We start from the raw sequence: 13,682 nt of genomic DNA on the forward strand, positions 1-13,682 counted from the left end.
ACACAACAGTTCCCACACAACAGTTCCCACACAACAGTTGCCCTCTTTCAAGCTGACAGCCCTTTCCAACCCCTCCCCTCACTTCCCAGCTCTTTCTCCCTCCACCTACTCTTCTGACGCAACCCCTCACCACATTCTACCTGGCAAACTGCAATCTTGGCACAACTGATTCTGAAAGTAAGAAATTTATTTATTTTAGTTTTGTTCCACTCGATCCCATTTTCATAACTGGTAAATAGTCATATCTCTTTAGAGTAAAACATACATTACACATATTTAAAAAAATCGTTCTAGAACTTACACCAATGCTTTCCTCTGCATCAGATTCAGGAAGTTCCCCACAGCATGCCAGTAAATCTTCAGGACGAATAGAATCCAAAGTAGAGTGCCGTGATGAAGGAGGAGATGATCTTGACCTTTTATATACACGTGATCTTGAGTTTGATCTGGACCTATAAGCGAACAGAACTTAAGAAGTCTTGTAATGAGGTGAAACATTGTACTAATGCATCAGGTAGAAATTTTTAACTGTACTGAAGTTTCACGGAGTCAGTTTTACAAGCTGTAGGTATGGTAAAATATTATTTTCAAACTCACTGCAGAAGAATTACTAGCCATTAGAGCCACATAAAAAGAATATAACAAGCTAAATGTCACAGGGGTTAACATACAGGCACTGAGGAATTGTCAAAGTTTACTGAGGTAATGAGCTGGCCAAGCAATGTGCATCTGCAGTCATAAACAAAAAATAGAGACTGCAGCTGTTCACTGCAGATGAAGCATTCATGACTGAGGGAGGAGGTATTTTCTATACAGGAGAAGACAGAATGCGTATTATGGCTGGCTGAAATGTGATCAGCTCTAAGTGCAATGGCATTTCTGGGCAGAGAATGGCCCTGTGCTCATCTCTCCCTACAGCATCATGCAGTGGGACCATTATTTTTAATAGACACGAAGTGCTGAATCACAGTAGGGAAAACACTGAAACACCAGACCACTCAGATGGCCAACGACGATGTACCACGCATCAGATGTCAGAAGTCCATGGGAATCAATTCATGCCACAACACCAGAACTGAACATACTGGAACTCAGTGCCGATTGTTCTTCAGCCAGATCACAAACAGTTTGCTGAGATAATGCTGGAATGTGCCAACAATAACCGTTTCAAATGAGGTCATGTTTTATGTCAGTGGAAAAGACAACAGGCACAACTGCATGGTTTGATGAACTGAAAACCCACATGGTACGATTCTATACAAATATTATAGTTTGATGGTGAATCTTTGATACTATCTGCTGAAATGTGGAATCATTTAATTGCACCCTTACTCACTATGCCAAAGTTGTGTGCTCCTATCTTAACGAGATGTTTTCAGCCCACTGGACTGAGAAAGAGTACCAACATATGGTCACCATGCTCACCTTATGGGCCCCTATTGTGAGAGTCCACAAGAGGTAGTGTGTGGCACTCATGTGACTGATGTTGCAAATTTGCTTAGACACATTCTGGTGACTACACTTCTGCCAATGGCTGTGAATTTGCAGCAAGTGACAGAGTATCACTAGATACAGTCTATGCTGCCAATAGTTCTCATGCTGAGGTGTTCTTGCCAACTATGTAAACCTCGTGCACTTTTCAAGTCATATGCCTTTTGTTCTCATTTGTTCATTGCGGATACCTCTTAATTTTTATGTATTACAGAAGATAACAAATTACCTGGCTTTCTCTTTAACTCTTGAGATAGGTGTCCTGTTTAGTGGTGGAGATGGCGGCAGAGGAGTTAGAGATTCACCCCAATCTTCACTCTCCCTCCTTCCACCTTCTGATGCCGTTCTGTACTCTTCATCTGAAGAGAGTAGTACAGACCGTGGTGTTGCTGGAGTGCTTGGGACAATGGATGGTTCCGCACATGCCAACCTACAAAACACAGTATGCCATTACTAAATTTACCATTTTCATATATAATCACCACAGTAAAAAAGTCACATTTACTAACTAAATTTATACACAAAACTTGGCTGAAAGTGAGTTTTATCGTATTTACTCGAATCTAAGCCGCACTTTTTTTCCGGTTTTTGTAATCCAAAAAACCGCCTGCGGCTTAGAATCGAGTGCAAAGCAAGCGGAAGTTCTGAAAAATGTTGATAGGTGCCGCCACAACTAACTTCTGCCGTCGAATATATGTAGCGCTACACAGGCATCCTTTGTCAGCACAAAGACAAATACTGGCGCCAAAACCTCTGCGTCAGTAAATAAAATTTAAAAAAAAAAAAAAAAAAATTGGAAGACGAGCTTTTTTTCTCCGCCCGAGTTTCGACCACTGCTTTTTCATACATAATCCAACAAAGTAAATACAAATTCCGTATTGTTCATCTTCGAATTTCAATGTACTACGAAAATCCGACTGGTAATACTGGGATTTTTGTCAATATGGCCAACTCTACGTTCTGAATTTTTTCCTACCTGTGAGAAGAGATGGTTGCTAATACGAACCTGATGAAATGTGAATCACATGCAGTATTCTCTTCACCATAAGAATAATACGAATATAAACATTTTGCCATGTATTCTTTCGTGTTTGCTTCTATCTCATTTAAATCCTGTCTGCCAAATAAACTACGAAACTAGAGTGAGACAACAGCAAACGCGGAAGAATATACGTATCGTGTCATGTTTATATTCGTATTACTCTTATGCCTAATAGTGATACAGTCAGAAATGAAGCACGGCAACTGACGAGATTTTTAAATCTAAGATGACTAATTTCTGTGCAGAATTTGATGTACTAAAGAAGCGGCCGCAAAGATTTTCAAACGGAGAAAAATTTTCGCCAAACTCTCGTTCAGAACATGTTCTATCATACGCAGTCTATTATTTGGTTCTTGTTGATCATTATCAAAGAAAGCAGCAGTGTAAGTAACAACAAATAGCAGCCTCTTGCCATTGTTTCGCTAATGAGACGATTCCTCTCTTTTTTTAAATTGTAGGCGGTGGTAGCGCGCACAAAAGCAAGCCATGCTGCGAGCAGCAACAGGCCGTAAACACGCACTATCAGAATGCGACAAACAATGCATGACACAGTATAGTAATGCATTTTCAGCTTCGAGTGACTGACGTAAACACCTATAACATAGAAAACGGCACTTATCAGATCAAAGCAAAATAAGCAATCGATTCAAATCAGACGAAGCACGTGAAAAAGGAAGGGTATCCGTATAAATACGGACGGAGCGCCTGACGCATAGCAATGGCTACCTGGTAAAGCTTAACTGCTAAGCTTTCGACTCGAACCAAACTACTGTAGCTGTATCGTCATTCATTCGACCTAAATTGTGTCTCACATTACAATGGACCAACTTTGTTTCGATTTGGAGGTGCGGCCTAAAACTTTTCTCTCCCCTTGAATTTCGAGTCTCAAATTCCAGGTGCGGCTTAGATTTGGGAATTTTTTTTTTTTCCTTTATTTCGCGTCTCATTTTTCAGGTGTGGCTTAGATTCGAGTGCGGCTCAGATTCGAGTAAATATGGTAAATTGTAATTAATGAAAAATAACACAATTCCATAACTTGAATCTGCACTGTCATCTTAAAAATAATCTTTTGCTGTAACAGTATATTTTGGCAACAAATCTACACTGAAGCCAAGCCCTAAAAGCTGAATAGTCCTCAAGTTTTTTTTCAATTTTTTTCCAGATAACTCTAAAAAATCTGTCACAAAAGCTCACATAATGTTATTATATAACACTCAGCTCTTATTTTCTCAAAACTAACACCTTAATGCACACAATATTTGTCACATACCACAGAGTTTTTGCATAAATTAGTTTTACTGTCAATCTATACACAACGGATGCATAATTGATGAAGAACAGATGCATAATTCATGAAGCTTCACAAGTTCAACTTAAGGAGGGGAAGGAATAAAACTGATCATTATGCCTTCATTTTTACACCACAACAGAAAACTGAAGTCTTGTTTGCTACGTTCTCATTTTCAGTGGCAGTCCAAGTAGGTCCCAAGAATTAAGAAAACCAGCATTGATCCTGATGATGCAAATGAACTGTTAAGTTGCTAACTGCAATTTATGGATCAATTGTATCAAATCCCTAAGAATTTATTAAGCAGTTAAATGACAATAACCACTAATCAAATTATGTATCATCAGAAATTGGTGATAATTGTGCTCTACAAGGCTCTCCAGATACCTACTGATGGCTTTTAACAACTGTTTTAAAAAATTAAGATGCTCATGCATAATTTAAAACAAAATACCAGTGGTTGAAAATACCGCTTCAGTTGTAATTTTTTTTTTAGTATCCCATGACCGGTTTTGGGCTGTTACAAGCCCATCTTCTGGTGTTGTACTGGAAATAGCAAGAGACGGGAGATAATTTTAACACACCGGAACACACACAAAAAAATTTTTTTTCTAAAAAAGTTTTAAAAACCTTTAAAAACATTTTGAAACCCAACAGGAGGTTTTGAAAGGTTTTTTTAAAAGATTTTTTAAAATTTTCTTAGAAATTTTTTTTGTTTTTTTGTGTGTGTTGCGGCATGTGAAAATTATCTCCCGTCTCTTACTATGTCCAGTATGACACCTGAAGACGGGCTTATAACAGCCTGAAACCTGTCGTGGGATAATAAAAGAAATTTACAACCGAAGCGGTATTTTCAACCACTGGTATAATACTCAGTTGCGGATGTTCTTCCAACAGGACTGTTTGTTAAAACAAAATATTTTTCTAGAATCTTGAATTTACCAAATACTCAGCACCATGTCATTTTGGAATTTAAGGGCCTATACTTTTCTATACTCTACTGCCATAACATATTGCCATCCAGTACTGGATCCTTACCAGATAGGCTTGACAGACGACATTCCCAATGTTCAAAGGACAGATCATTTTTTATTACCATCAAACAGAGGGGAGGAGGAGGGGGGGGGGGAGAGAGAGAGAGAGAGAGAGAGAGAGAGAGAGAGAGAGAGGAGAGGAGAGGAGAGAGGAGAGTGTCACGGTTACAATAAGGAGTGTGTGTCACGGTTACGATAAGTAAGTTAGGGTGGCAAACATTAAAACAAAGGCAATTTTTGTTGCTGTAAGATCTTATAACAAAATTTTAGTCATAAATTTTCTTCTCAAAAAGCCAAAATATCTATTTGACCATCACCTACTTGGGGAGAAATGACCACCACGAAAAAATAAGATCTCACATATTCATTTTTCCTGTTTTCAAAGAGGGTGGAAGAGGAGGGAGGTGAGTATCTTGGGAGAAGGTACGCAACCAAAGTTGTAAGGAGTGAAAACATGAAAATGCAAATGAACCACTTACTTGCCAACAATGTACATTACTGTAAGAGATCGTACTCACTCATTCACTTATGTTCCAGTGATCCCACCTTTAGAAGTCCTACTGAAGCCCAAAATTTAAGGCGAACTTCAATGCACGATGCTTTTAATAGTTTCCACAACAGGACTGTCCCAAAATCTCTTAGAAAACCCAACTAGATTCTGTTGATATATAAAGTACACCACCGGCAACATGAAATCAGTACCTTCACTACACAATAACAATCGTGATGTCAGTGCCACTAAAGCACATGGTTTTCTGAAACTCCTTAACCAAAGGAGAACTACTAAAGATGATAGCTGAAGAGGGATTCACACTTGTTAACAAGAGAGCAAACAATACATACATCACACACAATGGTAGCAGCACCCAGACATAATTCTTTTACAAAGGCAACAACCTCGAAATAATGGACTACAACGTGATATATTCTGCCGTGAGACACCAATAAAGAAACACTGTCCAGTGACAACCACCTTCCAAATGAAAGAACCTAAATGCACACAACAGAAAACAAAATACACAGGAAGAACCTCCAGAAAGATGGACGAGAATAAAATACACGAAAATGGGGACAAGCTTACCGTCTTTGAGAACAAAATACAAGAAAAGAATCTAAGGACCTAGATGCTGCAGTAACAGCACTAGAAGACATAATTAAAGCCACAACCACTACAACCAATGAGGGAAAGGGATGGTTCGATCAACAATGCTACACAGAGAGAAAAAGAGTCTTACTAGCCCTCCACGTGGCCAAACACACACAAAAACAGGACGACCTGATCACATATAGCAGACTCAGAAAAGAATACGAGAATGTCCTAAAAAAAAAACGAGATGATTTCACAGAACTCAAAGCTAAAAGAATGGTGGAAGAAGCAAAAGAAAATCCCTACGTAGCTCTAAAGTCATGAGTCTCAGACAACGGGGAAAATAGAGATGCCAGTCTGGGAGGACCACTTCACCAACATCCTAAATCAACAGAGAGTCAACAAAGCTCAAGAAACAACAAGACAATACGAAGACATCAGAAGGTTCACGACAGAGGAAATTAGAAACACTATGTCAACACTGAAGAACAAGAAGCAGCAGGGCTGGATAGGATATTCAACACACACATCAAGGCAGCCCAAGAGGTTTTAATTCCAGCAATCCCGGACATGATGAACTCCGCACAGGATGAATCCTGGAGAGATGGAGAACCTCAACAATCACAATGCTGGACAAGGGGAAAGGAGAACCACATGACCCGAACTCATACCAGGGAATCACCCTACAGAACAACCTCCTCAAAATACTGAAAAGCCCAATGAAGACAAGACCAACAGAAGAAAACGACAACAAGATCCAGAGGAACAATTTGGATTCAGGAAAGGCCGAAGCACCCTACATGCAGTCAAAAACCTAATAGACGACAGAGGAGAAAATAAGACTCCCGAAAGGAAAATTTCACACAGTACTCGTCAATTTTGCAAAGGTGTTTGACAATCTCAACATGACTGTAACACGCACCAAACTAGAACAGATGGTGGAACAAAACAAGGAACTAAGCATCTTGACACACAACATCCTGAGCAAAAATGCCATCATAATATCAGAAAACATAATAACCTCGCAAGAAATTACACAGACAAATGGAGTGTCACAAGGAGACACCCTCAGTCCCTTCTGTTCAACGTAGCCACATACGACGTGGTCCTAGCAATAAGAACTTTGACTCCGTCCCTCAAGATCTATATATACGCACATGACATGGTGGTGGGATCACACGATGCAAATGAACTACAGGAAGAAATAAATGCTCTTGGAACATGGGCTGAACACAACGGACTGCAGATAAATGCATGAAAGATTGTACACATGGTCTTCAGGAAAGGATTATGTCTATCCATGAAGGACAAAATATACCTCAAACGAGAACCTCTACAAACTACAAACAGCTTCAAATATCTGGACGTAATGGTTCAGCCACATCCAAAGCCATCTACATCAGGTCACTAAGCGAACTATCCATGGATACAGCCATGGTCCTCTTTGCAGCCAAAATTGTTCCTATTCTAACATACGGAATAGAGATAACATGGGAAAAGCTAAGCTATGGAGACCTACTACGAATGAAAAAAGTGAAAAACAGATTCCTGAAGGAAACCCTTGGAATTTCCAACCACACAAAGTCAAGACTAGTGTACAAACTCTATAGAGAAACATTTCTAGTAGAGGACCTGAGATGGAAATTCAACTTGCCCTACACAGACAACTGGAAGAAAATGCAGCTGGAGAGGGAGAAGAAAAAGAAGGAGATATGGCCAGAGTTCTGCTCTTCAGAGGCCATGATGAACAGAGCATGGACCAGCACAATCCAGAGCTCAGAGCTCTGGTGTGATGGGTGCTGTAGTTTTTTCCATGTGGGTGACTGTAGTGGCGTGGGAATAGGGGAAGTAAATGAGACTCATCAGTGGTTTTGTAGGATTTGTAGCAGAGATAGGAATATACTAGAACAGGAGGGGAAAATTGCCACCCTTCAGGCTGAGTTGGACAAGGCCAGGGGAGATCTTGACAGGTTAAGGGTAAAGAGAGGTGGGAGAAAGGCAAAGAGAAGTGGGAAGTGGCAACAGGAGGAACAGGCCTAGAACTTTGTCTGACAGCTTCATGGTGAATGTGGAAAATAGATTTGATCTGTTGCTTCAGTTAGAAGCTGGTGAGCCTCAAGCAGTTGCAGGTGTAGACAGGGCACAACAAACTTCCAGCGGCAAATTGAAAAGTAAGAATGTAAGGAAATCAGTAAAGAGAAAGAAAGTGTTGTTGTTAGGTAGTTCCCATGGAAGAGGTGTTGGCCAACTTTTGCAGGATGAACTAGGATCAGAATACCAGGTCACCGATTTTTTCAAACCTAGTGCTGGTCTGGAGCAGGTGACAGAGGATTTAGGATCACTTTGCAAAGATTTCACTAAGAAAGACACCATGGTTATAGTGGGTGGGGCAGGTAACAGTATTGACAGACATCCTGGGTACAGTATAGAGTGTGACCTGGCGTAGATTGCCTCACCATCGAAGCATACTAGTGTTGAGTTTGTATCTGTTCTTGGGTGCCATGACCGACCTCATTTGAGCTCTTCTGTCAAGAGTGTTAATTTGGAGCTGGAACGGCTGCTTATGTCGGGTGCAGGGTCACACATTGGTGTGGTTCCTGTTGATTCTCTCAGTAGGTGGGATTATACTAGGCATGGCCTTCACCTCAACAGGAAGGGGAAGGGTAAATTGGCTGGGGAAATAGCAGGAAAGTTAAAGGGGGGAGGCACTGTCATGAGTGGTAAAATACCAGTGGTTATAGGGTTCAGGAAAGACCCATTTTTAGGGTAGGGAGGACAGAAAGAAAGCAAATTTTAAGAGAGGTTAGAACTGAGACAAACCTTAAGTTTGAGAAAGAAATCAAAAAACATAATTCCAGCTTATTACATCAGCATAAACAGCTATTGGTTAAGAATTTTCAACAGTCGGCAGATATTATAACTCTACCAAATTTTAACTCAGTCAATGTGAAATGTCAGCTATCTTTATTGCATCAAAATATTCGAGGACTGAGAAATAAAATTAATGAATTAACTATCTGCATAGATGAATTAGAGTCTTCAAACCCAGCTGACACAATCTGCCTCTCTGCACATCATGTGACCACTGGTATAGAACTTTTAAGTGTTACAGGGTTTAGGTTAGCATCTCACTTTTGTAGATCAGAAATGGAGAAAGGAGGAGTTGCCACATTCATTAGGAACTGTCATAAATTTAAGAACATAAGACATTCATAAATTTTGCCTAGAACAACATATGGAAGCATGTGCAACAGAATTAGAATTTCACAAAAAATCCTTCATAATATTAAGTGTATATCGAGCACCTGCAGGTAACTTTAATCTGTTTGTAAACCACCTTGAAGCTGTACTGGCCCATTTAACAACCAAAAACAAAGAAATAGTTGTTGCTGGTGATTTCAATGTAGATTTCCTTAAAGACTCTCCCAATAACAACTTATTTGAGTTAGTAACACTATCATTCAACTTAATTCCCACTGTAAAGTTCCCCACTAGGGTAGCCACTTGCTCACAAACAGCCATTGATAATATCTTTATAGAAAAGTCCAATGAACAAAATTATGTTACAAAACCAATAGTCAATGGCCTCTCAGACCATGACATGCAGTTCCTTTTGTTAAATGTTAATACTGAACAGGGTATAAAATCTGTTAAATCTGAGCTCAAGAGGGTAATCAATAAGCCAAAAATTGATTATTTTAGGACACTCCTCAGAGACATTCACTGGACTGATCTTTACAGCACTCATGGCATGAATGAAAAATATAACACTTTTGCTAATAAAGTGCTTACCTTATTCGAACACTGTTTTCCCCCAAAACTTACCAAGGTTAGAGCAAAGTCTACAAAAAAGCCATGGATTACTCGAGGAATAGGGGTATCTTGTAAAACAAAAAGGAAACTGTATCTGTCAATTCGAAACGGTTACGATGTTGATGCTATAGCACATTACAAGAAATACTGCAAAATATTTAAGACTGTAATACCGATGTCAAAGCAAATATATTACAAGGAAAAGATAGTCATATCAGATAACAAAATAAAGACAATATGGGATATAGTGAAGGAGGAGACCGGTAGAACCAGACACGAAGAGGAACAAATAGCATTAAGAGTAAATGATACATTGGTGACAGATGTGTATAGTGTTGCAGAACTTTTTAATAAACATTTTATAACTTTTACCGAAAAGATGGGGTTGTCAGGTTCGGTAGATGCTGCTATGGAATACCTCAGACCAGAAATTTCAAGCAACTTCCATAATATGAATTTGACCCCTCACTACTCCAACAGAAATAATGTCCATCATAAAATCTTTAAAATCAAAAACATCTAGTGGGTATGATGAAATATCAACAAACGTAATTAAAGAATGTGATTCCGAGCTAAGTAACATATTAAGCTATCTGTGTAACCAGTCATTTATCAGTGGAATATTTCCTGAATGGCTGAAATATGCTGAAGTTAAGTCACTGTTTAAGAAGGGAGATAAAGAAATAGCATCAAATTTCCGTCCAATTTCACTGTTGCCAGCATTCTCAAAAATTTTTCGAAAAAGTAATGTACAGTCGGCTTTATAACCATCTTATCTCAAATAACACTGTCAAAGTCACAGTTTGGATTTCTAAAAGGTTCTGATATTGAGAAGGCTATTTACACTTACAGTGAAAATGTGCTTAATTCATTAGACAAAAAATTGCAGGCAACTAGTATATTTTGTGATCTGTCAAAGGCATTTCACTGTGTAAATCACAACATCCTTTTAAGTAAATCAGAGTATTATAGTGTAATAGGATATGCTGCAAAATGGTTCAAATCTTATATCTCTGGCAGGAAACAAAGGGTGTTATTAGGAAAGAGACATGTATCAAGCATCATCCAACTGGGAACTAATTACATGTGGGGTCCCACAAGGTTCCATTTTGGGGCCCTTACTTTTTCTTGTGTGTATCAATGACCTTTCATCAGTAACATTACCACATGCCAAGTTCGTTTTGTTTGCCGATGATACAAACATTGCACAAAAACGTGCAGTAAGAGTTATATGTGGTGTGAACTCAAGATCATCCTGCAGAAGCCTGTTTAGGGAACTAGGGATACTAACTACTGCTTCCAAATATATTTATTCCTTAATGAAATTTGTCATTAAAAATATATCACTTTTTCAAACCAACAGCTCAATTCATGGAATCAATACTAGAAATAAGAATAATCTTCACAAGGATTTAAAGTCACTTAGTCTCATACAAAAAGGTGTGCACTGTTCAGGAACATACATTTTCAATAACTTGCCAGCAGCCATAAAAAGCTTAACAACCAATGAAATTCAGTTTAAGAGAAGCCTAAAGGATTTATTGGTGGCCAACTCCTCCTACTCCATTCATGAATTTCTCAGTAAAACCAACTGATTTGTGTATATAAAAGTACAATACAACTTCTGCGCAATTTCAGTGCAGTAATGTGTTCATTGTAAATTGTGTGTGTGTGTGTGTGTGTGTGTGTGTGTGTGTGTGTAAGTACAATCTAACTTCTGCACCATTTCAGTGCAGTAATGTGTTCATTGTAAATAAGTATTATAGTAGTTGTATTACATGTTTATTACCTTACAAATAAATAAAAAACTTTTTTATTTTAAATTCAGTGCATTAGTATTTGTAAAATGACTTTCATATGTGTTCATTAAAAAATGATGATCATTCCACTTGGGACCTGTGCAATGGTACAGTAGCTTATTTGTTTTAGTTGTAAATATTTGTCATGTATTGTTGTTTTTCTGACATGTTCCACATCCTGGAGGACCTCCTCACTACGGATCAATTGGAATGAAAGTAAATCTAATCTAATCTAAAGACACTTCATAAAGACGAAGACATACCACGATCCAGACTCAATATGCATATGTGAACTCTGTGAAAAACATTGTGACAGACACCACATACCAAAGTGTAAAAACCATGTGAATCAATCATAGACCTCTGTGTTAAATAATATATCTCAATATGCACAACTTGTGCACAATAAAGTTTATTATATATTATTAACCAAAGGAGGCGAAGCAAATATTCCAGAATTCAAATCAAGAATAAAAGCTAACATGAGTAACTTAGAAGTAGATATTACCGGTCCAGTGAAGCAGTTTAAATCACTTAACAAAGGCTAGGCCTCCAATCTAGATTGTATACCAGTCAGATTCCTTTCAGGGTATACTGATATAATAGCTCCATACTTAGCAATCATATACAACAGCTCACTCATCGAAAAAACTTTAACTAAAGAATGGAAAGTTGCACAAGTCACAATAATACCCAAGAAAGGAAATAGGAGTAATCCACTGAATTACAGACCCACATCACAAAAATCGAGGCTTTTGGAACACATACTGTGTTTGAAGATCTAGAAAATGATTTATTGACGAACAGTCATCACTGATTCATAAAATACTGTTCTTGTGAAGCACTGGCTCTTTACTATCACGAAGCAATGAGTGCTATTGACAGGAATGTCAAATTGATTCCATACTCTTTTTATTTCCAGAAGGCTTTTGACACCTTTCGCCACACGTGACTTCTAATCAAATTGTGTGCCTATAGAGTATCGTCTCAGTTGCATGACTGGATTCACAAGTTCCTGTCAGAAAAGTCACAGTTCACAGTAACTGAAAGAATGTCATCAAGTAAAATGGAAGTAATATTTAGCACTCCCCAAGGAAGTGTTATAGGACCTCTGCTGTTTCTGATCTACATAAACAATTTAGGAGACAATCTGAGCAGACCTCTTGGATGGTTTGTGGATGATGGTGTCTTTACTGTCTTGGAAAGTCATCAGACGATCAAAACCAACTGCAAAATGATTTAAAAAAGGTGTTTAAGATGTGAAAAATGGAAATTGACTCCAAATAGTGGAAAGTGTTCAGTCATCCACATAACTACTAAAAGAAATCTGCTACATTTTGGTTACACACACACACACACACACACACACACACACACACACACACACAAAAAATCACACAAATCTAGAAGCTGTAAATTCAACTAAATCCTTGGGGATTACAATTACAAATAACTTAAATTGGAACTATCACACTGACAATGTTGTCTGGAAAGCAAACCAAAGACCGTGATTATTGGCAGAACATTTAAAAATATAACAAGTCTACTAAAGAGACTGCTTACACTATGCCTGTCCGCCCTCTTCAGAAATACTGCTGTGTGATGTGTGATCCGCATCAGATGGGAACGATGGAGGACATCGAAAAGGTTTAAAGAAGGGCAGTTCATTTTGTATCATTGTGAAATAGGATAGAGAGTTCCATGGACAAGATACATGAATTGCGATGCCAATCATTAAAACATTGGCATTTTTCATTGTAGAACCAACTTTCTCTCCTGAGTATGGAAATATTCTGCTGACATCCACATACCTATGCAGAAATGATCATGGTAAAATAATAGAAAACAAATCTTACACTGAAAGACTTAAGTGCTCATTTTCACCGTGTACCACTTGGGAGTGGAATGGTAGACAAATAGCTTGAAGGTGTTTCAATGAATCCTCTGCCAGGCACTTAAGTGCAAATTGAGTAGTCATGATTTAGATGTAAATGTAGATGATACAGAATGAATCGACACATACTTCAGCAGAAGCTCTTCATAGAAAAATGATCTGTACACAGCACCACCAGCAGCAGCAATAGTGTCACTAAACTGCCTAACAATGTTTGTCCTTGTGCCAAATAAG

At 38.4% G+C, this 13,682-nt stretch overlaps 1 protein-coding gene across 2 annotated transcripts in view; it reads right to left on the reverse strand.

Annotated features, from left to right (window-relative positions):
- LOC126189032 (protein outspread) overlaps positions 1–13,682 on the reverse strand; it is a 763,892-nt gene that overhangs the window by 68,662 nt on the left and 681,548 nt on the right. For both annotated transcript variants that reach the window (XM_049930867.1, XM_049930878.1), the window contains exons 12-13: positions 1,721–1,921; positions 302–452 (exon numbers count right to left, since the gene is read on the reverse strand). In XM_049930867.1, the coding sequence (XP_049786824.1) occupies positions 302–452; positions 1,721–1,921 (352 nt within the window). The remainder of the gene's footprint in view (positions 1–301; positions 453–1,720; positions 1,922–13,682) is intronic.

Source organism: Schistocerca cancellata, chromosome 1 (genome assembly GCF_023864275.1).
Source record: "Schistocerca cancellata isolate TAMUIC-IGC-003103 chromosome 1, iqSchCanc2.1, whole genome shotgun sequence".
Taxonomy (NCBI): Eukaryota; Metazoa; Arthropoda; class Insecta; order Orthoptera; family Acrididae; genus Schistocerca; species Schistocerca cancellata.